This window comes from Musa acuminata, chromosome BXJ1-8 (genome assembly GCF_036884655.1).
Source record: "Musa acuminata AAA Group cultivar baxijiao chromosome BXJ1-8, Cavendish_Baxijiao_AAA, whole genome shotgun sequence".
NCBI classification, from domain to species: domain Eukaryota; kingdom Viridiplantae; phylum Streptophyta; class Magnoliopsida; order Zingiberales; family Musaceae; genus Musa; species Musa acuminata.
In genome coordinates this window covers 3,521,908-3,542,991 of record NC_088334.1, presented here as the reverse complement: position 1 = coordinate 3,542,991, position 21,084 = coordinate 3,521,908, and the positions used below count along the sequence as shown (strand labels likewise).

The 21,084-nt window shown below is 38.2% G+C and overlaps 3 protein-coding genes and 1 non-coding gene across 15 annotated transcripts; 2 read left to right on the top strand and 2 right to left on the bottom strand.

Moving 5' to 3' along the window:
- The first annotated feature begins 2,210 nt into the window (after nucleotides 1–2,210).
- On the top strand, nucleotides 2,211–7,587 carry LOC103993824 (70 kDa peptidyl-prolyl isomerase). Of its 6 annotated transcripts, XR_010515511.1 has the most exons (16): nucleotides 2,211–2,503; nucleotides 2,628–2,714; nucleotides 3,328–3,582; nucleotides 3,688–3,768; nucleotides 3,875–3,955; nucleotides 4,755–4,949; nucleotides 5,216–5,302; nucleotides 5,451–5,626; nucleotides 5,711–5,833; nucleotides 5,938–6,084; nucleotides 6,164–6,291; nucleotides 6,367–6,487; nucleotides 6,749–6,829; nucleotides 6,916–7,054; nucleotides 7,228–7,353; nucleotides 7,430–7,587. XR_010515511.1 is itself a non-coding variant. In XM_018829781.2 (15 exons), exons 1-14 carry the CDS (start codon nucleotides 2,278–2,280, stop codon nucleotides 7,033–7,035), a joined length of 1,908 nt encoding a protein of 635 aa, XP_018685326.2. In that variant the 5' UTR covers nucleotides 2,211–2,277; the 3' UTR covers nucleotides 7,036–7,054; nucleotides 7,228–7,414. The 6 variants fall into 6 exon arrangements, 5 of the variants coding, with proteins under 5 accessions (XP_018685326.2, XP_065050921.1, XP_009412296.2 ...); XM_018829781.2 differs by lacking the exon at nucleotides 7,430–7,587 and having other exon boundaries at nucleotides 7,228–7,414; XM_065194849.1 differs by lacking the exons at nucleotides 7,228–7,353; nucleotides 7,430–7,587 and having other exon boundaries at nucleotides 6,194–6,291; nucleotides 6,916–7,212.
- Nucleotides 7,588–7,604: 17 nt separating this feature from the next.
- Nucleotides 7,605–7,678, top strand: TRNAV-CAC (transfer RNA valine (anticodon CAC)). The gene has a single exon. It is a non-coding gene; the product is annotated as a tRNA-Val (tRNA).
- A 1,810-nt stretch (nucleotides 7,679–9,488) lies between these two features.
- Nucleotides 9,489–14,325, bottom strand: LOC135581851 (putative pentatricopeptide repeat-containing protein At1g19290). Of its 7 annotated transcripts, none has more exons than XM_065194847.1 (5): nucleotides 11,101–14,325; nucleotides 10,944–11,021; nucleotides 10,731–10,832; nucleotides 10,548–10,643; nucleotides 9,489–9,848 (listed from the first exon to the last, which is right to left on the bottom strand). In XM_065194847.1, the coding sequence occupies exon 1, from the start codon at nucleotides 14,191–14,193 to the stop codon at nucleotides 11,293–11,295; it is 2,901 nt and encodes a 966-aa protein (XP_065050919.1). In that variant the 5' UTR covers nucleotides 14,194–14,325; the 3' UTR covers nucleotides 9,489–9,848; nucleotides 10,548–10,643; nucleotides 10,731–10,832; nucleotides 10,944–11,021; nucleotides 11,101–11,292. The 7 variants fall into 7 exon arrangements, with proteins under 7 accessions (XP_065050919.1, XP_065050918.1, XP_065050917.1 ...); XM_065194848.1 differs by having other exon boundaries at nucleotides 9,490–9,848; nucleotides 10,731–10,756; XM_065194846.1 differs by having other exon boundaries at nucleotides 10,731–11,021.
- Nucleotides 14,326–14,938: 613 nt separating this feature from the next.
- LOC135680710 (4-hydroxy-3-methylbut-2-enyl diphosphate reductase, chloroplastic-like) lies at nucleotides 14,939–21,020 on the bottom strand. Its single transcript, XM_065194841.1, has 10 exons — nucleotides 20,692–21,020; nucleotides 20,375–20,571; nucleotides 19,698–19,877; nucleotides 19,484–19,615; nucleotides 19,326–19,400; nucleotides 19,146–19,251; nucleotides 18,970–19,064; nucleotides 17,674–17,859; nucleotides 17,471–17,557; nucleotides 14,939–15,341 (listed from the first exon to the last, which is right to left on the bottom strand). The coding sequence occupies exons 1-10, from the start codon at nucleotides 20,933–20,935 to the stop codon at nucleotides 15,276–15,278; spliced, it is 1,368 nt and encodes a 455-aa protein (XP_065050913.1). The 5' UTR covers nucleotides 20,936–21,020; the 3' UTR covers nucleotides 14,939–15,275.
- Nucleotides 21,021–21,084: the final 64 nt, after the last annotated feature.

Here is a 21,084-nt window from a genome sequence, read left to right as displayed (position 1 = left end):
ACGCTCGTGGTCACTCCCTCCTTTATGGCTCACACGCCCAACGTAGCAAAAGCCACCCTTAGGACGCATGCAAAGGTTCCTTCCGTGCCTGCCTGCAATTGAATTGCCACATTACATCTCAACCATTGTGATATCTTCCCATAATGTTAAACTGTTTCATATGTATCACTACTTTCAATTATGCTTACCATTAATTAGTTCGATTTAAATATATATATATATAATCTAAAACATTGGTCGGACAAGCAACATCAATTATAGTCTATATGTGCAGATTTTCATAATATATAGAAATAGATATAAGGTGAATTTTCAAAAAAAATTATCTGGAAGGGGGGTTTTCTTTTCATAATACTTGAAATATCATTTTTTTCTCCTTTTTCCTATGGAGTTATCCACAGGTGAATCAATCCAATTATAATATTATTTTTGCATTATTACAATGTTTTCATCAATATCAATAAAATACTATAAAGTAGTACAAAAATACTATTTTACAATAATTTTATAAAAATATTATGTTATAGTATTTTCGGTAATACTAAGAAAACATTGTAGTACAGCATAAAAATATTTTAACACAATATTTTTACTTTCATCAACACCAAGAAAATATTACAACGCAATACGAAAACATTGTGTATAGTATTTTTTTTTACTATATTATAGTGTTTTTTGGGTATTACAAAAAATATTATAATAAAAATAATTATGTATATATATTAAATATGAAGGATAAAAGAATAAATATTAAAAAAAACATTAATTTTGAAGGGATCTCTATACATAATTTGACCAATTAAGTGATGTCATATCACATTTAAATGGATGGTTGGGCTTCATTTGTGGGAGAGAGAAAAAACAGTAATAGACCAATAGAAGAGCAACGTGGCAAGTGCTGGTCCATGCTGTAATTAATTAATTAATTAATTAATTAATGGTAATAATAAAGAAGATTTTTCTTAAAAGACATGGTGGCATCATGAGAAGCACCACACACGGCCATGGCAACAGTGGGCCGAGCAAATAATCTATATGGAAACCGGCTCGTGAGCTCTCTCACCAGCAGCCCTGGAGTACTTTTTGTCTCGCAACCGGTCAGAGGCGGAGAGGAGCATTTCTTGATGTTGCCAACCAGCTTTGGCTGGCTCCTTTTGACCGTCACCTCAGGCGCTACAAAAGAGGCTGCCACCGTCTCCGTAAACTAAAGTGAAACAGCGACGGGGGCCTGCAACATTGATGGGAGAAGAAGAAGCAGAGGAGAGTGGATAAAGGGTGACCTCAAGTGCGGACCGATCCGATAGGGATAATTTTGTGGGCAGCGCAAATCTAAGTGCCCGAGTCGGATTCAGTTTTCGGTTCGTAAGGCTGGCCGGGTTCGGATTTAAGTCCATCCATTAAGCTGAGCCTTCTTGATAAGTGTTTGTGAATCTTTTATATCGTAGCCAAGGAACCTATACGGCTTGGTCCGATCGTCGATGTCCAGAAAGTTTACGGATAAAATCTTCGTCGAGTCGGGTCGAGCTCGGGGTCGATCGATGTTCAGAAAGTTTCTACAGTAAGTATGCTCACCTTCGTCATCGTCTGATTCCTATACTTTGACCTGGGTTAATATGGGAAGGGTATCTCGACTTATGCCTCTCCAAAGATTAAGTCAGTGGAACTCTGTGGCAAATCCTATGTTCCATTACCAGATGTTAACACGAGGCTTTTATTCTGACGCTCAATGTCGTTCGTACGTGATCTTCGCATTTCGCATGATGACAGTCGTCCCAAATTCCTAATGGTGCATTCGACGTAACGTCACATCTTTCTCCCGAGGTTTCGCACTTACACTGACGTGGTTGAGGGGTCGTGTTCATCCACGATATGGTTTATCAATAAACATGATCACATTCGAATCAAAACTAAATCAAATTGAAATTAAGTCGATCGAATAATTTATCGATTTAGAAACGAACCCAAACAAGGTTTGGGTGGTTTAAACCCGGTTCCAATGATGTAGAATCGACGATTCGAATTTTGATTCTGATTTTAAAATCAAAATTACATCAATTTTGGTATATATTATGATGATCACATCCACAAATCAAATATATATATATATATAATTTAAATTATGATTTAGAGTGAATCGCCATCATCATTAATAATTTTGTTATATATTTTTATGATCACATCCACAAATCATTCTTTTATACAACCAAAAAGCCAAAGATTGTTCCAGATAACAGGAGAAGGGGCGGAACGAAGCAGGCTTGTCTTGTGTCGCACAGCATGGCGCACTCGTCGAGGCTCACCCTGTCTGCGTCCGCCGCGAGGGCGGCCGCTGCCGTGGTCGACGACGACGACGATCTCGACGAGGAGCCCGGTGAGGAGATCGAGTCCGCGCCGCCGCTCCGGGTCGGCGAGGAGAGGGAGATCGGAGGCGCCGGCCTCAGGAAGAAGCTTCTCAGGCCCGGCCGCGGCTGGGAGGCCCCCGTCCTCGGCGACGAAGTTACAGGTTCCTGAATCACACCCTCCCCATTCATGTTCGTTTTCTCCGGCATAGAGATCAGGACCCTCCTCATCGAGTTCTCTCTGGGGTGTAATTCTTGTTTCCTTTTCTTGGTTCTTTGAATCAACAGTTCATTATGAGGGTAGATTGCTGGATGGACGCAAGTTCGAGTCCACTCGGGACCGAGGGGAGCCTCTCACTTTTGAGCTGGGCGGTGGTAAGATTTCAGTGCTGCTTCTTTTCGAGACTCCGCGTAGCTTTTGGGGTTTCTTTGCTGTCCTTTTCTTGAATTCTTCTGGTTCGTATGAGATAATTCTTTAGCTGTTTTAGGGTTTTGGGACTGTGAATTTTTTGTGCATTTTCTTCGTTCATTGATTTGATCAGGGTTTTTAATTCAGCTTTTTAGGAAGAAGAATGCCTCTAGGGTTGTCGCATCAAAAACGATATCAAAGATAATTTTGGTGGTTAAGTCAGCAATGTACACGGTCGAACATTATTCAGATCTAGAATTTGCATGCTAGAATAAGTTCTATCATTCTCATAAATGTTGATAATAATCCTTTTGGATACATGTCAGTGCTTCAACACCAAGACAAGTCAGTAAGAAATGACATGTAGCTGAAAGAATTTTCGGAATGAGTAACATAAGTCAAAGGAATCCTGTCTCAATTGGATAACTTTTCTTCTAAAGAAGTTATGGTGGCTTTGGTTATCATAATGCAGTTCTAATGAAAATCGTTGGTGTTTGGTTTCTGGGTAATATCTTGGGACTTAAAAATAACCACATGTTGCTTCAACATCGAGACTTATTGGCACTTATCTTGAATTAGAACAAGGCATTGCTGGCTTGGATCAAGGAATAATTACCATGAAAAGGGGGGAATTGGCACTATTTACATTGCCTTGTTCTTCTGGTTATCGACATGCTGCTGCTCAAGGTGTTCCTCCTGATGCTGATATGCAGTTTGAGGTAGAACTACTATCATGGCTAACAGTCATGGACATTTGCAAGGATGGTGGAATAGTTAAGAAAGTTTTATCAGATGGGGATGATAGGCAAACAGGAGATTTGGATGAAGTTACAGGTATATTTAGGAAACTCTAGCTTATTAAATGTTAGTTGCTTTTCCGTTAAATGTTGTATCTATGTTCTTTCCTAATCTAATTGGTTCATTTTTCTAACTGCACAGTCAAGTATCAAGTCAGGCTGCTTGATGGCACGATTGTTGCAGAAACTCCTGAAGGAGGATTTGAGTTTTGTGTTAATCAAGGTGTCTATAATTGTGAATTTAATTTTTGTTGGTGTTTTCTATTCTTAGACCAGATCTGACAGCATGTTCTATTCTTGTACCAAATCTAATGGGTTTCATCGTGCAGGGCATTTGTGTCCAGCATTACCCAAGATTGTGAATACCATGAGAAGAGGGGAGAAGGCTTTTGTCACCATTCAACCACAATGTATGTCAGACCATTAAGATAGTTTCTGATGCTTTGGAATGAATTTTGGGCATGTATTTTCAATTTTTATCACCGTTAAATTTCTTTTGCCACTCTTTACACCCCTTCACTAGTTTTTTTCATTTTAGATGGGAATTTGGAGTAGATTGCATTAGTTCTTGCTTGTTAGTAAAAAAAACTTTACTAGCCTTACCGAATCATTGTGACAAAGCATGATAACAACATTCACAAACTCAACTTTGACATTTAATTATGTATTTTAACTTTTTTTTGTCTTGTCATGGCTAGAATAATGGGTTGCACGCATTTTGATGGAACCTTTTTGGCTCGTTCTAGTTGCTCTACTTCTTGAAGGGCTAATTATAATGATCATGAAAGAGGGGAGAGGCATGGAGGTTTTGCGTGATAACTGGTGTCCCTTAAATAAAAAAAAAAATTTATGGGACATTAATTAGGTCATTTATGGTGGTTAAGAAACAAAGAGTTTGTATTAGTAAGATAAGAATGGTTTTTGGATGCATGAAGTTAGTAGGTATTTATGTTCTAATTTTAAAATTTCCAAGATGAGGTGAGTAATAGCTAGTTTAAGTGTCTGACAGGGAAAGCATAGACAGGTTAGGATGGCCCAGTGCACAAGGTTTCCACTAATTTGTGGTCTAATATCTAAGTAACATATTATAAACCTGGGTTAAACTGTAATTTTCTTGATGTTTATTTATCTGTCAGATATTCCTTTTCTTGCATTAATTTTGATCATACATCTACCTTAAGCTCACCTTTGGATGATAGCCATCTCTAGATGCATTTGGAGAAGCGGGGAGAGAAGCTATTAATGGATTACCTGCTATTCCATCAAATGCCGTGTTGAATATTGAAGTTGAGTTAGTATCTTTGAAGCCCGTTGTTGATGTTACTGGTGATATGAAGGTATTGAAGAAGATTCTGAGAGCAGGCGAAGGTCTCCGTACACCGAACAGCGGGGAGACCGTTTGTGGTCAGTTTTCATCTTTACTTCCAATAATGATAATCTATGGAAGTTGCTAATGACTTGAGATTTGATATTGTTCAGAGTAGAGCCTATCATTTGGTTTCTCCCACATAGAATACTCTCGTTTCTATATATCTCATCTTTTGGTTACAATTACTTTGAAATACTTGCATGCACATTCTGATTATGTTCAGAAATGTAACTTATCTGATTATTAATTTACCTTCTTGCTTGAGGATTGTGGACTTATGCAGAATGTGTCTCATCTTCAGTTAGGTATACTGCCATGTTCAAAGGTGGCACTACTTTTGAGAAAGTAGGCTTTGATGGAGAAAGTTTTCAATTTATAATTGATGAAGGTCAGATCATTTTTAAGTCAATTCATTTCATTCACATTTTCTTTGTGAAATGTGCAAAGTTTGATTGATTTTTAACACATTATGGTTACAAAATTCTGGCTTGTAATTTCATATATCTTGCACTGATGCCCCATGTTTTGCTGTACAGAACAGGTTATTGCTGGTTTAGATCGTGCTGTATCAACAATGTTGAAGGGTGAACTATCTGAACTGACTATAGAACCGGAGTATGCATTTGGAAATGACAAAGCTAAACGGGATGTAACCATAATTCCTTCAAGTTCAACTTTGATATATGTGGTGGAGTTGTTAGACTTTACAAAGGTGACAATATTGACAAGCTGGCGAAGGTGTTATTTGAGTGTGTGGTGAAACTACTAGTAACTGTGTCTTCTTTCCAAACCACAGGAAAAAGACATACAGGAGATGACTGGTCTTGAGAAGATACAAGCTGCTGAAGGAACAAAAAGTTCAGGCAATGATCTTTTCAAGAACGGGAAGTTTGAACGAGCTGCAAAGAAGTATGATAAGGTAGCTCAGTGATGAGTGGCTAATAATATCTGGGCTAATGATAATTATTCTCTTGTAAGTGGAGAAGTCTCTTGTCTCAATAGATTAATTCATCAAATTTTCAGGCTGCTAGGTATATTGATGGTGAAGGAACATTTGAGGATAATGAGGAAAAGCTAGTGAAATCTCTGAGAATCTCGTGCTGGTTGAATTCTGCAGCATGTTGCCTAAAACTGAAGGACTTTCAGGGAGCTATTCGGTTATGTTCACAGGTAAAAGCCAATTTAATACATTATGTGACATTATCAGGCAATCTTTGATTTTTATGCATACAACTCTTTGCACCTCTAGGTACTAGATAATGAGTTCTGCAATGTGAAGGCACTGTACAGGCGAGCACAAGCTTATATTGAAGCTGCTGATCTGGATTTAGCTAAGTTGGATATTCAGAAGGCATTAGAGCTCGACCCAAAGAACAAGTTAGTAGGCACTAGAATAATCCAATTACAGGAAATTGGTAATCTTAGCACATCTTTTTTTGCACTAACTTGCAGGGAGATGAAGTCACTACAGATGACATTGAAACAGCTTCAAGCAGAGAAGAATAGAAGAGATGCAAAGTTGTACGCAAACATGTTCCACTGGACGAGAAAAGATGCAGATGTGATGGTGAAGGTGAGTTCCAAGAGGAGTTGTTTTCGTTATTGTAAGAGGTTTTCTCAGTGTCATTCGCTTTCTGTGTTATTTAGTTTCATATAATGTGATAAGTTTGTCAAATTAAAGAAAAGCAACCGGAATATCTTAAGTTTTCGAATTCAGAACATCTGGGTTGGTTTCTCTTCTTCCTGCATTTATTGTCGGCCTGGAAGTGGTTCGATTTCTATGAGCAAATGTGAAAAGATGATAAGCTGCTGCAAGTCATTTTCTCTTTTGCAGAAGCTGAAGGTTGGGAAGCCACAAGGTGATGAGAGGGAGGGGAGCGCCGAAGTGGAGGCATCCAATCTGGAGAACTACATGGTAATGATCACGCTTGCAGGACTCTACGTGAAAAGATTATAAGAAATATCTATAACTGATGCAGTAACGTCGTTGATGTCATGCAGAGATGTGAGCGCAAAGTGGCAGAGAAAGAAGTAAAATGTGACAGGGAAACACAGGCGATGGAGGTGGTGGATGCTACTTGTGCCGGTGACAGGGAGATGGCAGATTCCGCGGGGAGGTGAACAGCCTGCGGCAATCTTGGTAGGATAGCAGTAGACAGTGCTGGTTGTTGTTGCGTACTGAGGCGCCGCCTGACATTATCGTTTCGTCCCATGTTCGCCTTCCTGGACTGCTTGAAATGTCCGAGGGGGGATTCTCACAGAAGTCCGATATATTGATATATACTGATTGCTTGTGTATCTTGGTCTTAACAGGAGGACGCTGATGATGGTCTAATATTGGTCCCTGGGGGTGGAAGAGAACCCGCTGAAAACTCACCTCGGACCAGGAACTTATCCTCCTCCCATGCAGGGTTCCTTAGATACGTTGGTTAAGTTTTGGTATTCCTCATAGAAACCGTACCGTATTTTTACGTGGTGCATCCGCGCTACTTATTCATCATGTCCTCCTTTTCAGACGGACATTGCAAAATGCGATCTTCACATGGCTCATCAACGCTACTTGCGATTTCGTGGAGGATCGTATCGCTGTTGATGCGGGAGTGACCAAATGAACTTCCGACATGTTCCGCAGGTATATTGATTTCTTCTATAAATATTTAATACAATTCTCGAGTCCCTCTCCACACGACGTCTGGGTGGTGTAGTTGGTTATCACGCTAGTCTCACACACTAGAGGTCCCCGGTTCGAACCCGGGCTCAGACATCTTTTTTATCGATCATGTTGCACGGACGGCCGACGTATCAGACCCGTCTGACATCCACAAATAACTGAAATCAAAATCCACGTGCTAAGTATAGTTGACTAGGCTTATTAGTTGCATCGTGTTCTTATAATTCCGAAATATCTGAATATATATATATATATATATATATATATATATATATATATATATATATATATAGAGGAAAATAGGAGTAAGCACGGGTTTATTATTAGCAGTTTGTTTAAAAGCATCGGCAGAGCAATAAAGTGACGCATAGGAGTGGCAGATAAAATAAATTGATAATCTACAGAATAAAATTGCTACAGACCAACATAAACGTGGGAATCACAAGGAAATGTTGTGATTACTGTAAATTAAGACAATATTAATAATAGAAACTGTTCGTGGTCATAAACTAGGCTTAATATCCTTTCTTTACATGGTGAAGCTCTAGCCGTAGCATGAATACACGAATCAACAGTAGAATGTCCACCGACCAGTTATAGTAACGGACGAAAACGACACACGAAAGAAAGAAGAAAAAAAGGGAGGCGGAAATAAAAATGCTCTTCTTTTTCCCTGTATCATAATACTAGTACTGTGCAGTATCCTAAGCATGCACCATAAGCAGAGGATTGGATCATTGCCTTTGACCATGACACTATCGAAGACATATTTTTTTTGTACTTTGCACACAACCTCCGTTTACAATATTGAAATGATCATAAAAATCAAAAGCTTAAAAGTCAATCAAACTAAAGCTATCAAGTCGACTACACACTATTTATGAACAAAATCAAAATATACAAACATTCATGCATATTATATCAAACATCTCATTTATAATTTTATATCCGTGATAATGAATTAAATTATACGATAATGAACTGAATTATACCTAATCATATAAATTAAATTGTATCTTACTATACGAGCTAACTGTTACATGATCACACGGGCTAAATAATACATGGTTATACTAGTTAGATCATATCCAACCACATAAGTTGGACCACACATTACCACATGGACTTAGATTACACTTGACCACCTAAGTTAGATCATACTCTCAGTTTACCAAATTAATTTAACTTAAGTTAGATCCCGATTAGACTCCTCTTATTAAATTAAAATATTAATATTTTAATTTATTAAAATAAATTAAAAATACATAAATTAAATAATTAAAATTCATAATCTTAAATTTAAAACTAATTATATCATAAAAAATTACATATTAATTAAATAAATTAAAACTTTTATATTAATTCAAAAAATACTTTTTTTGATAATTAAATCAATCTTAAAATTTATTTACACTTATGATACCATTATAAGTCAAATAATCATTCTAACATTACAAATTAATTAGCAATACTTATTAATCATAAAATTTTAAAATTAAAATATTATATTACATCATAAAATTATAACAATCCTAATATTAAAAATAATAATAGATCTTATCTCTCCTCATATATCCTCTCGATTAATCTCTTCAATATCTACACTCAATGAGGAAGGAGAAACCCCTTCTTATAAAAAATATAAACTCTTTCCGAAAAATAAATAAATAATTTAAATTTTATTTTTAAAAATAAAATATACTATTTATTTTTTATGATTCATACTTAAAAATAAATTTTAAATTATTTACTCTCTAAAAATTGTATTAATAAATTAATTAATAATTTAATTGATTGGTAAAATTTTTAACTTGTCCACATGATTAAAAAAAATAAATTTTCATCATTTTCTAGATAATCCTATATTAAAAAAAGTTAATAATTTAAATAAAACAATATATTATTTATAATATTTAATCTATATTAATAGAAAATTATCGATAATTACAAAGGAATTCTTAAACCTTCCTTCAACCATCATCCATCCAACAGTCTTCCCTCATAATTCTCCCGATCCATTTGTCCGTATGTATGCACCAAACTGTAGTTGCAAGAATCAGATCACTTCAGCAAGCATGCATCCTGATCAGCATGTTCTGTAACTGAGCTGTGCTCGGATAGCGAGACTTGAATGAATATAAATTCAGTGTAGTAGAAAAACAAGAAGCAGGTCGATTTCTTTTCTCTTTTTCCTGTTGCAGTAATTTTGCTTCATCAGATCATAAGTAGGACCTCAATACCTCGTCTCCAAACCTCCTGAGACCTGCAAAAAAAAAAAACCTCTGTTATTTGGAATTTCAGTAAACGAATTTAATTCAAAACAAGTAATTTCAGTAAAAAATTTCCATTTTGCTGCTTATCAACTGGACTTGAAAACAAGAACGCTGCATAGGGTCCAACTTTTTTTTTAGGGCTGGCTTATATATATAATATAATGAATTAGAAGCCGACGGATGACCTTCCTACCATATCAGTGCATAGGGTCCAAAATTTCAATTTTCAAGGGCTGGCTTTATATATATAATGAATTGGAAACCATACGACCTTCCTACATATTATTGGCTTATATATAGTTGGTTTCCAATTCATTGTAGTAAACTTTTGTTAGTGTAAAGGGGCTAATTTGTTAGGCTGGATGGCCTGGGTAACACTGATTTCCTCTCTTTACTAATCGTCTACCCTCTTCTTGTGTCCCCCCCCCCCCTACTATCTGCTCCATGAAAAAGAAGCTGCTGGGAAGAAGAGCAAGAAAGCATTCTAAAATATAGAACCAATAATAAAGCAAAAGAGTTAACCAGGTCTGTATCATGCAATCAAACAAATGGAATCAACAAATTCTCCTAGGTAAACAATGTTCTACAGCATGATATGAACAAACTACAACACTTAGCATGAATAACCTTTTTAATTCAGAAAGCAAGACGAAACAAATTAAGCGCGCACCAGTGAATGCTGTACATACCTCCAGTAAAATAAAGTCAAATAGATTGAATTCTTTGGATACCACATTCATCGCAGGGTTAACTGTCCCTGATGGCTCTATCAATCTATTGTGATGCTTCAAGTAGCAGCAAGAACACAAAAGTTCAGAGATGGAGTCCCAAGATATGGAGATACACCAAAATGTTTCGCTCATACTACAAACCATGTAAGCTTCCAGCTCCAAAATCCCTGAAGGGAGTATATATAATTTCATCATATTGTCTGTGCACTTCCAACTCCTTGTCTTGAGTGAAATAATTTTACACTGAAAACAAACAAATTCTAGCTGCATCGCTTATAAAAAGTGCAACAAGAAAAGGAATGAATAATACACCAGTATATGCAACATGTGCAAACAATTAACTCAGTGGAGTACCTCATAATTTTTAGGACCAATGCAACCATTATACTATGGGCTGTGTACGCATTTAAAAAAGAGTGAACCCAAAGTCTCCTGAAGCCAAAAGAATCAAAATGAGCTTAAAACAGTGATCCGGAAGAAGAGAACAAACTAACAATGACTATGCATGTACCTGGCTCAACTGAAGGTCATGGAACAGAATAAAACATTTTAAGAACACGAAATGAATGTTTTAGCACATATGCACTTGTTATGTTGCAGCTGTAATTCCAGATCTGAATAGCATGAGGCAGCACCTTCCGACTATTGCAGATGCAGAATCTGGAGCAAGCTTGGCTTCATCCTTCCAACAGATGAGATAATTTCAAAATGTGTCGATACATTCCAATGGTCTAGAGCAGTCGAGCTGCATTTTGTTTACAGTTACAGATGCTGGACTCGTGTTTTCTCTGAAAGCAAACACTGGTAAAAGCCCACGAATATGCATCTCTTCATATAGTTTTGTAACCTGCTGCGTTTCCCCACGTCTGATATAACCATGGATCAGTGTACTATATGTCACATAATCAGGGTCTACACCACTCTCAATCATTTGATCTAGAAGCTTGATGGATGCTTCCATCTCCCCTTGGCAACACAGACCATTGATTAATGTAGAATATGTAACAACATTAGGACAAATTCCTGCCTCTATCATTTTCTGTTTAAACTTAAAAGCTTCCGTTAGTTCACCAACTTTGCAGTATCCATCGATCAATGTATTATAAGTAATAACATTAGGAGCTAAACCTTTCGACTGCAGCTTGTTGAAAAGATTAACTGCTCTATCTAAGTTTCCAGACTTGCAAAGACCATTTATGAGGGCATTGTACGTCACAATATTTGGAACAAGACCCTTTCTGAGCATTTCATCCCTTAACTCAAAAGCTTCATCTACGCTGCCAGCTGATGAATAGCCATGAATAAGAGAACAGTAAGTAAAATGGTCAGGGATTAACCCCCTCTGCAACAAGTTTGAGTAAAACTGTTTCGCTTCCAAAACCTTTCCTGACCTGCAAAGTCCACAGATAATGACATTACAAATGACATTGTTAGGCTGCAGATTTTCGTTTGCATTCTCAGTAAAGAGATCTGTGATTCTGTGCATATAGGTACTTTTTGCATCATGATTCAGCAACTTATCAGAAGCTTCAAAATCTGGAAGCATTCTAATGTCCACAATTTTTGCCAATAGGACATTTGCCTCATCAATCTTACCCTGTCTATAAAGTCCACTGACAAGGGCACTGCATATGAATATATTTGGTGGTAAGTCCTTACCAACCATTTCAAGATAAACATCAAAAGCCTTATCCATCATTCCTTCTTTACACCAGCCAGCAATCAGAACTCCATAAGTGGCTATGTTGGGAACCAATCCTTTCTCATGCACATCCTTTAGAAGATCATCAACCCTGTCAGAAGTGTTAGCCAAAAAGTTTCCAGAAATGAGAGAATTATACATTTCAATGGAAGGAGAAAATCCTAAAGTTTCCATCTCATCCCTGACCTTAAAAGCCTTCCCCATATCACCAATTCTACAATAACCATCAATCAGCGTTCTGTATGTAATGCTATCGGGTAAACATCCCCAGTCTTTCATCTTTTGAATAATCTTCTCAGCTTCATCAATCTTCCCTGTTTTACAAAAGCCATTTATCACCGTGTTGAATATTATTTGGTTCTTCGTAAAACCCCTAGCTAGTATATCATTCCAAAACTTTAAGGCTTGTTCAAAATTGCCTGATTTGAAGAACCCATCCAATAGTGTACTGCAGCTAATCTCGTTTGGTGCTACACCCCTTTTCAGCATTAGAAACCACAAGTTAAGGGCATCGTCCATGGCGCCTGCCAGACAAAAGCCTTTGAAAAGTGTGTTATAGGTAAGAACTGTTACTCTGATTCCTTTCATAATCATCCTATCACAAATCCCAAAGGCGTTCCTCATAAGACCCTTCTTGCAATAACCATCTAACAGGGCATTATAACTGTAGGAATCTGGTTTCGGGTACCCAAGTTCCATATCATTAATCAATTTCTCTGCTTCACCAATTCTTCCCAACTTGCAATACCCATTGATCATTGTGTTACATATAAATAAGTTCTCTTTTATCCCCATACTCAACATTTTATTCCTGATCCTAATTGCATCATCCATTTTCCCTGTCTGACAAAAAGCATTAATCAGCACACCATAAGCAACTTCGTCAGCACCTAAACCATGCACCTCTTTCATGTTCTCCAGTATTTTCTCGGCTTCTCGTACCTTACCTTCCTTGCAGTAACCCTTAATCAACAAAGTATATGAAATGGCATTCGGAACGATGCCTCTTTGGGACATCAGATCAAACACCTTTAAGGCAGCTTCTGTCTGGCCCAAACTGCAATACCCATTGATCAGTGAATGGTAAGTCACAAGATTAACTTCAAAGCCATTCCTTTCCATCTGCATTACAAAATTCGAAGCCTTCTTGAGATTTCCGTCTTTGCAGTAAGCGTTAACCATTATGGACACCGTGAAAACATCTGGCAGAATCCCAGTCCCAGTCCTAACCATCTGTTCATATACAAGAGCTGCCGTGTCGCTCTCGCCACCTCTTACCAAAGTACTCAAGAGACTGTTGCAAGACCTCAGACTAGGCTTACATGCACACTTGCCCATATTGTCAAACAAGAAAAGAGCCTCCTTTTTCAATCCACCCTCCGCGTAAGCCTTCAAGAGCATGTCGAATACCGTCGGTGAGAAAGAGAATTCCTTGTAAACCTTAACTAGCGTATCGAATACAAAAGAGACCGACGTCTTTGAGCTAGCGGAGCTCGTCATCGCCACCAGATCCTTCAAGAATGCTCTAGCGTCATCGAACATGCGCGCTCGAGACAAGATGTGGACGATTCTGCAGTAAGATTCGACATTGGGCCTGAAGTACTGCTGCCTCAGTGCGATCCTAAAGAATCCCAGGCAAGCATCGGGATCGAGACGCAGCCTCACGAGAACGTCGTCGAGGATGCCATCGGAGAAGTCGAAGGGGAGCTTGGGTATGGCGTGGAAGCGCTGGAGGGTGAGGATACGGCATATCCGATCGACGAGCTCGGTTCGACTGATGCCGGTGTGGCTGTTGGCTCGCCACTGGAGGACGGCAGGGGCGGAGTGGATCGGCCAGCGGCGAGCGAGAGATCGAGAGGGACGGGCGAAGGGTAGACGAGGGAGAAGGGAGTGCTTGATCATCGAGGGGCATCGATTAGGGTTTTAGGACGTGGAGGCGAGGGATGGAGGTGTTCTGCTCGGCGTTTTTAGCTTTCTCGCCCGCGTCGTGGCTCAACCGCTTCTTAAACACACGAATTTTTTGGAGGGTTTTCGACCCGCTCGGCGAAACCAAACAAATGACGGAGGTCTCCGAGAAACACTTGTTTCTCGGCGACGCTGCTGAGACCGCACGAACCAGTGGACCCCGCCTCGGTTGATCTTGGGTAGACGTGTTTAGCGTCAAACTTAAAATAGCCAAAGACAGCTCGAGTTTAAAGGAATAAAGGATAATTGAATCAGAAACAATTAAGGTGACGATTAAATCAGATTTTAATTGGTTCGACTAAATTAAAAGTGGTTTGTGATTTGATCGAGCCATAATTGAACTAAGCATCAATCTTTTGAATAAAATTATCATAATGATTTAAGTTATTACGTATATTTTGACTTCAAGTTGATACATCCGAAAAGAATTAATATTAATGATTTTCACAATAGAATGGTGCAAAAAATTGTACAATATTTAGTCAAATATTGATGAATCGAATCAACTTATCAAAATAAATACCTTTTACTATGAACGGAGGATTCAAAATTTCAACAAATTTATATCCGAGTATTATCTAATTTTGATATCGAGAAAATTCATAGTCGACTTCTACAGCAATTACGAATGAAAGTTACTCCATTAACACCACTGCAACATCTTCATGGAACAAATCCACAATTCAAAGGCAAAAAATAATATAGATCAAAGTACTGGGGTGAAACATGTGATTATAATTCAGCATGAAGCATATGCTGCCATTGCCTCCACTTCATTCAACAATCATGTAAACTTCTTCTACCACTAGAACTTGCTGGTTACTTGGAAGTCGACTGGTAAAAGTCTCAGCAATTACCAGTGTCATCGATCAACATAGACACACATCAACTTCATTATAAATCGAGGTTTTGCGAAGTCCGATATAATGCATGCACCTTTGTATTGCCGTTACTCTGATCCTGTACAAGAAAAGCAGGTTGCTTCGATTAGCAACAGCTGCTTCTTGTCGTGCCTCGAGCTACGCCAACTGCAGGGCTTCTTCACTTTTAATGTTGAATACTTTGACCAGTGCTTCCTCCACAACCTGCTTGAGGCACATGAAAATGTTAAGAGAGGCACTCGAGGATGTCCTTTAAGGTTTTTCTAATACTATAGTAAGACTTGGGGAGGCAATTAAATGAGAACAGCTCGGAGTCATTGGCCTATGAAATGCTGAAAGCTGGAGATGAAGGGCATCTTAACTCAGAAGAGAAAAAACACCCTAAAAGAAGGGAATACCAAGAAGTGTTGGAATTTTAATCAGGATGATATGATTTCCTCAATTCTGATAGCCAATATTGCACCAACCAACCAGCAAAATTCTTGCCTATCATGGAATTTTTAACTGCAGGAGAGCATTATTCTCTTCCTATTCCTACAACATATCTATGCATGATCTGCATGTAACTGACAGAAGCCATTTACAGGAGGCATAAAGTTCCTAACCAAGAAATAGAATCTTTAGTAGCAAATTAATAAAATTGTGATACACCTAGAATTAAGGATTTTCTCTGAAAGGTTGTTTGGATCCAAAGAATTTGCAACTTTATGATCAAGTAAACTATTGGGAGTTCCTTAATTAGGATGTTCCCAGATCATTAAAGTTCACTTGTCAAGTTGATATGTGGCTCAAATCATGTGGGATAGGTTGCTTTGACTTTCACAAGCCCATTCCTGATAGAGTAATAGAAAGGATAGATCTCCAAGATACAGCCAACAAGTGCCTCTCCAGCATTGTATAATTCTTTACTCCATAATTTAATCTAATGATTCAAGTAATTAATGGTATCAAATCTAATAATGTTAAGTTTTTCCAAGATTGCTGAAATTGTCCCAGGCAACTCCAAATTCGGAAGTCAGAGAGATTCATTATCTAATAAGATAATTGAATTTGCTCGGATCTAACAATGACATTTGAGAACAATCAATAAAATAAAGTTTTTCGGCATGTCTTTAAATAAGACGGATGAATAATCAAAAGCTCAAATGGAGGTAAGCCCATTAGTTAGAGCCACAATCCAAAGATGTTAGACCTATAGCTTAAATATGCAAAGCCTATCTCAAGCTAAAATCTTCCAATCTCAACAAACCCAGTGAAAAATAAATCAAGTAGTCATGGAGTAAATCAATCAAACTACAAATGTACCACCATTAGTGAAAGATATATATGGCAATTTTCCTATAGATATTTAATAAATCCCAAGTAAAAAACATTAATTACTAACACAATTTCAGTGGATATTTCCCATTAGACAAGGTAGATGAACATGGTAGAAAAAAAATTCACTCACAAAAGCAATATTCTAGAATTCAGTGATCATGGTTTGCATAACCTCTACAAGTTGAAACCCATTTCCAGAACTATATGAAAGGGCAACCTATCTTGTCCTAATTAGATACATCCAGGCATTACCATGACAATAGACTAGAACCAATAACACAAACAAGAATAATTAACATCTGTGTCACCATATAGGACTGTCATAAACTGCTTTTTCAATAGCAGTTAATATTTTGTTGATACTGGTAAATGGAAAAGTAACCTCCAATTGTGTTTAATTTCTATCAGATGGTTGAATATGAATATGAAGCACGACCAAGACAAAACACAGGAGCATTTTAGTCAACCCTCAAAACTTTCTCACTCACTGTAGTTCAGGCATCATCACTATTAGTCTAGGGAACTTTTGACCTTCTAGACTTAAATGCTCTTCCTTGGGTCCCATAAGTTTACATCACATATAAAACTAAAAGAGATCACCACTTGAGTATGCCTAAAATACATTATTTACCAAAAGGCCAGGGAAGATAATATACAATGTTGATCCCTTAGCAGGATGACAATTCCTAAATGGCCCATGTACTATTGTTGCTGACTAAGAATCCTACATCTTTCAGAATTTCATGGGCTGAGCTGTTTAAACCTCACATCTTACAGCACAATGCCAAGAGTGAGGAAAGAAAACAGCATACCTGAATGGAGGTTGGAGAAATAGCAAGAAAACTGCAAAACTTAATAAAATTTATGAGAATAAGCAATTTGTTGCAATTGATATACCTCTAACACTGTTAGACTCCAATGCAGGAATTCTCCTAATTAGTCTGACCAAATAACTCTTCAACAGCTAAATCACAGGCTATGTTACATGTGTTGATGAAGTTCGTCAAATTTACCTTGTCGGGAGTAGAAGCACCTGAGGTCACTCCAATTGTTATTGGACCAGGAGGCAGCCAATTTTCTTTCTCAACAAGCTCTCCATGCTGTTAACAAAAATAGACAATGTCATAACTAAAACAAGGAAAGAAGTTTCTTAACAAAATACAAATAAAGAATCCAGTAGAATTGATCTAATAAAGCATCCAATCATAAAGCTTACGTTTAACTTATAACTTATTCTGTTTCCTGGTCCAATTCTCTGCTCGCTGTCAATCCAATAAGATGGAATTCCCTTGAGCTCTGCAATCTCTTGTAGATGTGAAGTATTACTGGAGTTCCATCCACCAACTACCAGAATGAGATCAAGTTTCTCTTCCACCAGCTTGTACATAGCATCTTGTCTTTCCTGATGAGTGCAAGCCAATTTGTAAGGGGCAGAGGCAACATCAGTGATAGAAAGGAACGTATTGTCTCTTGTATAAACCCAAAGGTATCAATACTTATCATATCTACTTTAGCACATAAAAAGCTACTTATCATATATAGCAGCTTGCTTATAAAAGAGGTATGTAAAATCCAACAACATGAGGAATACTTGAGTATCAAAACAAGAAACTGAGAGGAAAAAAGAAAGTGACATGCAAGGTTCGTCATACCGTACCATACTAACATTTCGACCCGGGCTCGGTATCGGTGTACCAGGCGGTACATCAGGGTGTACCGAACAATTTTATACTTTTTCATATTGTAACAGTGATACATTATAGTCCTGTAGCAATGCTACAATATAGTACTGTAGCACTATAGCGGTACCGAGCGGTCCGCGTACCGGTACATACCGTCCGGTATGGGTGGTACGCTTCGGTATGGCAGACTTTGGTGACATGTTTATCAACATAGAACCCACCACTTTATTGTGTACATAAATAAATGTATATGTTATTTAATATTTAATTATATATATACAATGGTTTTGCAGAAAGCTCCTGAGATATCAGAGTCTAAAAAAGTATACTCAAAAGGGGCAGAACTAACTTAGTACAGTAAAAATCTTTTACACTGTTAACATTAACTAACCTATCATCATTTACCTTACCAAAAATATGAAGTTGCAACAAACCATATGCTCAATCCAAGACCTAGTGGATATCCCTGGAGCTAGGCCTGCAACAAGCCAAATCGGTGCACAACGTTGTCGAACAATATCTGAGCTATGGCCATTCCTGGATATTGTATCCATACAGAACAAAGCTGTATCCTGGCTATAACATGTGTATGTCATTCTCATTTGACCAATTAGTTGTCTTTACTTGAAAACTATAGGCCACATACCCAGCTTCCTTGGCAAAACATAATAAAGCCTTTGTCTAGGCATCTGGGAAAAAGTCGGTTAATATTATCTAGCACAAGTTCCTTATCGCTAGAGCAACTACCACATCAGCACAACATATTTCAGGAAAGTTACCCCTCACAGAGAGACAGAGAGAGAGAGAGAGAGAGATTTTAGTAAAGTTACCTGAGTGGCATCACAAATGGTGTTGAAGCTAATGAAGTGCTCATTGACGTTCTCTATTCTAAATCTTCGCATCATGGTCTTCTCAACCAATTTACCTGAAATCTCAAAGCATTATATCTGACTGGAAACAGGAAAAGGTAGAAGGAATTAGTAAGCATTAGATGCATCTAACTCACCAATCTCTTCCGTTTCACCTTTGAGCATTGTAGTCTGATTTGCAATGCCTACTTTAACTAAGTCAACATCAGGATCAAATCCTGGGGAAACAGCATATTTGAACTTCTGTAAAATCACATGAACATATCATTAAATTGGCCTTCTGTTCATGTAAATAATCTGAAAGGAGTACAACATACCTGGAGAAACTCTTCTTTTGTTGAGCTAGACCCATCTAGTTTCCCACCAAGAATGTAATCACATACATATATTGCCTGTTTTGGCAGTTGTTATATTCAATACCATATTTATAGATACAATTTATATCATAATGATAACCAGCTAACGGAATTGGTACCTCAGTCATGTTCTTCACAATAATGTATTTTCCTGCAAATGAGGCAGTTGCAATTGTTTCTTCGTGTGAATATTTACCATGGATTATTGAAGTATAATCCCCCTTCTTGTGCTTCTCAACAGTGTTCCAGACCTTTGTGGAAAGTAAGACATATTATATATGCAGAACAAATTGAAAATTTATATTCTCTTATTCTCTGCTAAGACGAAATTACCTTCGAAACCCATGGACAAGTGGTATCCACTATCTGGATCTTCTTTTGACTCAAGGTAAACATCTCATCAACAGCAGCTCCAAAAGCAGGCAAAATTACGACATCACCCTTATCAACAACATCAAATTGTTTTTCGCCATCATCAACAGGGATGTTTTGGACTTCCATCTCTTCCAACCTCTGCAGCATTAGAACAGGGTATTTTCATCTCAAGATAAAGTTTTCAGAAAACACAAGTAACACAGAAGCATATGTCAAACGCCTTTCTGACTGTAAAACTAATAGTTAGCTTGTCAAGATTTTCTAAGACTGCAAAAGTAACAAGTTTATAATGAATCAAGATTTCTTTTTACCGATATGTCAATTGTAGATTGTGATGCATGTTACTTCTGCGTTTTAAAACCACCATAATTTGTTGAGGACTGAATTGAAGGCAGAGGAGTTTCCATATTTTATATTTCCAGAAATTTGTTTTGTTTTTCTTTTTCCATGAGCTTGAGCAAAGGGATTTTAGATTGGACTTCATAATTCTTCCAAGTTGCAACTCCTATGTTAGTTATGAAAGATTAAAGCATGCTAACAATAATATGAACTATGAGGTACTGTTTGAAACACAGGAATTCCAACAACGGAGCTTGAATCTATGAACGAGTTATCAACTTGCATCCATTCCAAACCTTGTTGACCGTCGGATTGTGGATGATCTCGTTAGTAATCCATATCCTCTCTTCAGGAAACTGCTTCCTCGCCTCGTAAGCAATCTGGACAGCCCGCTCCACACCCCAGCAGAACCCGTACGCCTCTGCCAGCTTCACCGTCACGTTGCCCCATGTGTACTCATTGTTGTTCTCCTTCAGCGTCTTAATCACGTCGCCTGCAGTCCCAAAACACTAATCCCTATTAAAAATAAGAAGCACATAACAAACCCCAGCTTCTGTGCCCGCGACCGAGCAGACGCCGATTCAGGCGAAATTCCAGCAAAATCGTGTCTTACTGGTATACTCCTGATTCATGAGCTCAAGGGTCTCCTCCTTGTGGCCGAACCCGCGGCGGTTGTAGTTCTCACTTCGGGTGAGGCTATGGCGAAAGGCCTTCTTGTCGAAGTCCTGTTCGATGGCGGCGCCGCCTCCGCCGTCACAGCGGACGATGAGCGACGGCCTAGCGCCAGGCGCGTATCGGACTCTGGAGGGAACGACGAAGCCGGGGAAGAGCCGCGCGAACTGCACCGAGATCGCCATCGCAAGAAGAGAGGAAGAGCAAGATGGGGCCGATGCGCCGAACAGAGTTGGGTGCGGAATGTCGCGCGTCGCTCGTTGGCCATTTATCGGCTCGCCTGCCACCTCGAAATTTCTGAGGCTTTTCCTAAACGTTTTATTGCTTCCTCCTT

What these genes read in the sequence shown, in the direction of transcription:
- LOC103993824 (XM_018829781.2), top strand. Translation starts at nt 2,278, where the DNA reads ATGGCGCACTCGTCGAGGCTCACCCTGTCTGCGTCCGCCGCGAGGGCG. An exon ending in AGTTGTTAGACTTTACAAAG is followed by an intron (nt 5,627 to 5,710) that starts GTGACAATATTG and finishes TCCAAACCACAG; the next exon opens with GAAAAAGACATACAGGAGAT. An exon ending in CTATTCGGTTATGTTCACAG is followed by an intron (nt 6,085 to 6,163) that starts GTAAAAGCCAAT and finishes TTGCACCTCTAG; the next exon opens with GTACTAGATAATGAGTTCTG.
- LOC135581851 (XM_065194842.1), bottom strand. Translation starts at nt 14,193, where the DNA reads ATGATCAAGCACTCCCTTCTCCCTCGTCTACCCTTCGCCCGTCCCTCT.
- LOC135680710 (XM_065194841.1), bottom strand. Translation starts at nt 20,935, where the DNA reads ATGGCGATCTCGGTGCAGTTCGCGCGGCTCTTCCCCGGCTTCGTCGTT. An exon ending in CATGAATCAGGAGTATACCA is followed by an intron (nt 20,572 to 20,691) that starts GTAAGACACGAT and finishes TTGGGACTGCAG; the next exon opens with GCGACGTGATTAAGACGCTG. An exon ending in CCATTTGTGATGCCACTCAG is followed by an intron (nt 17,860 to 18,969) that starts GTAACTTTACTA and finishes TGCACTCATCAG; the next exon opens with GAAAGACAAGATGCTATGTA.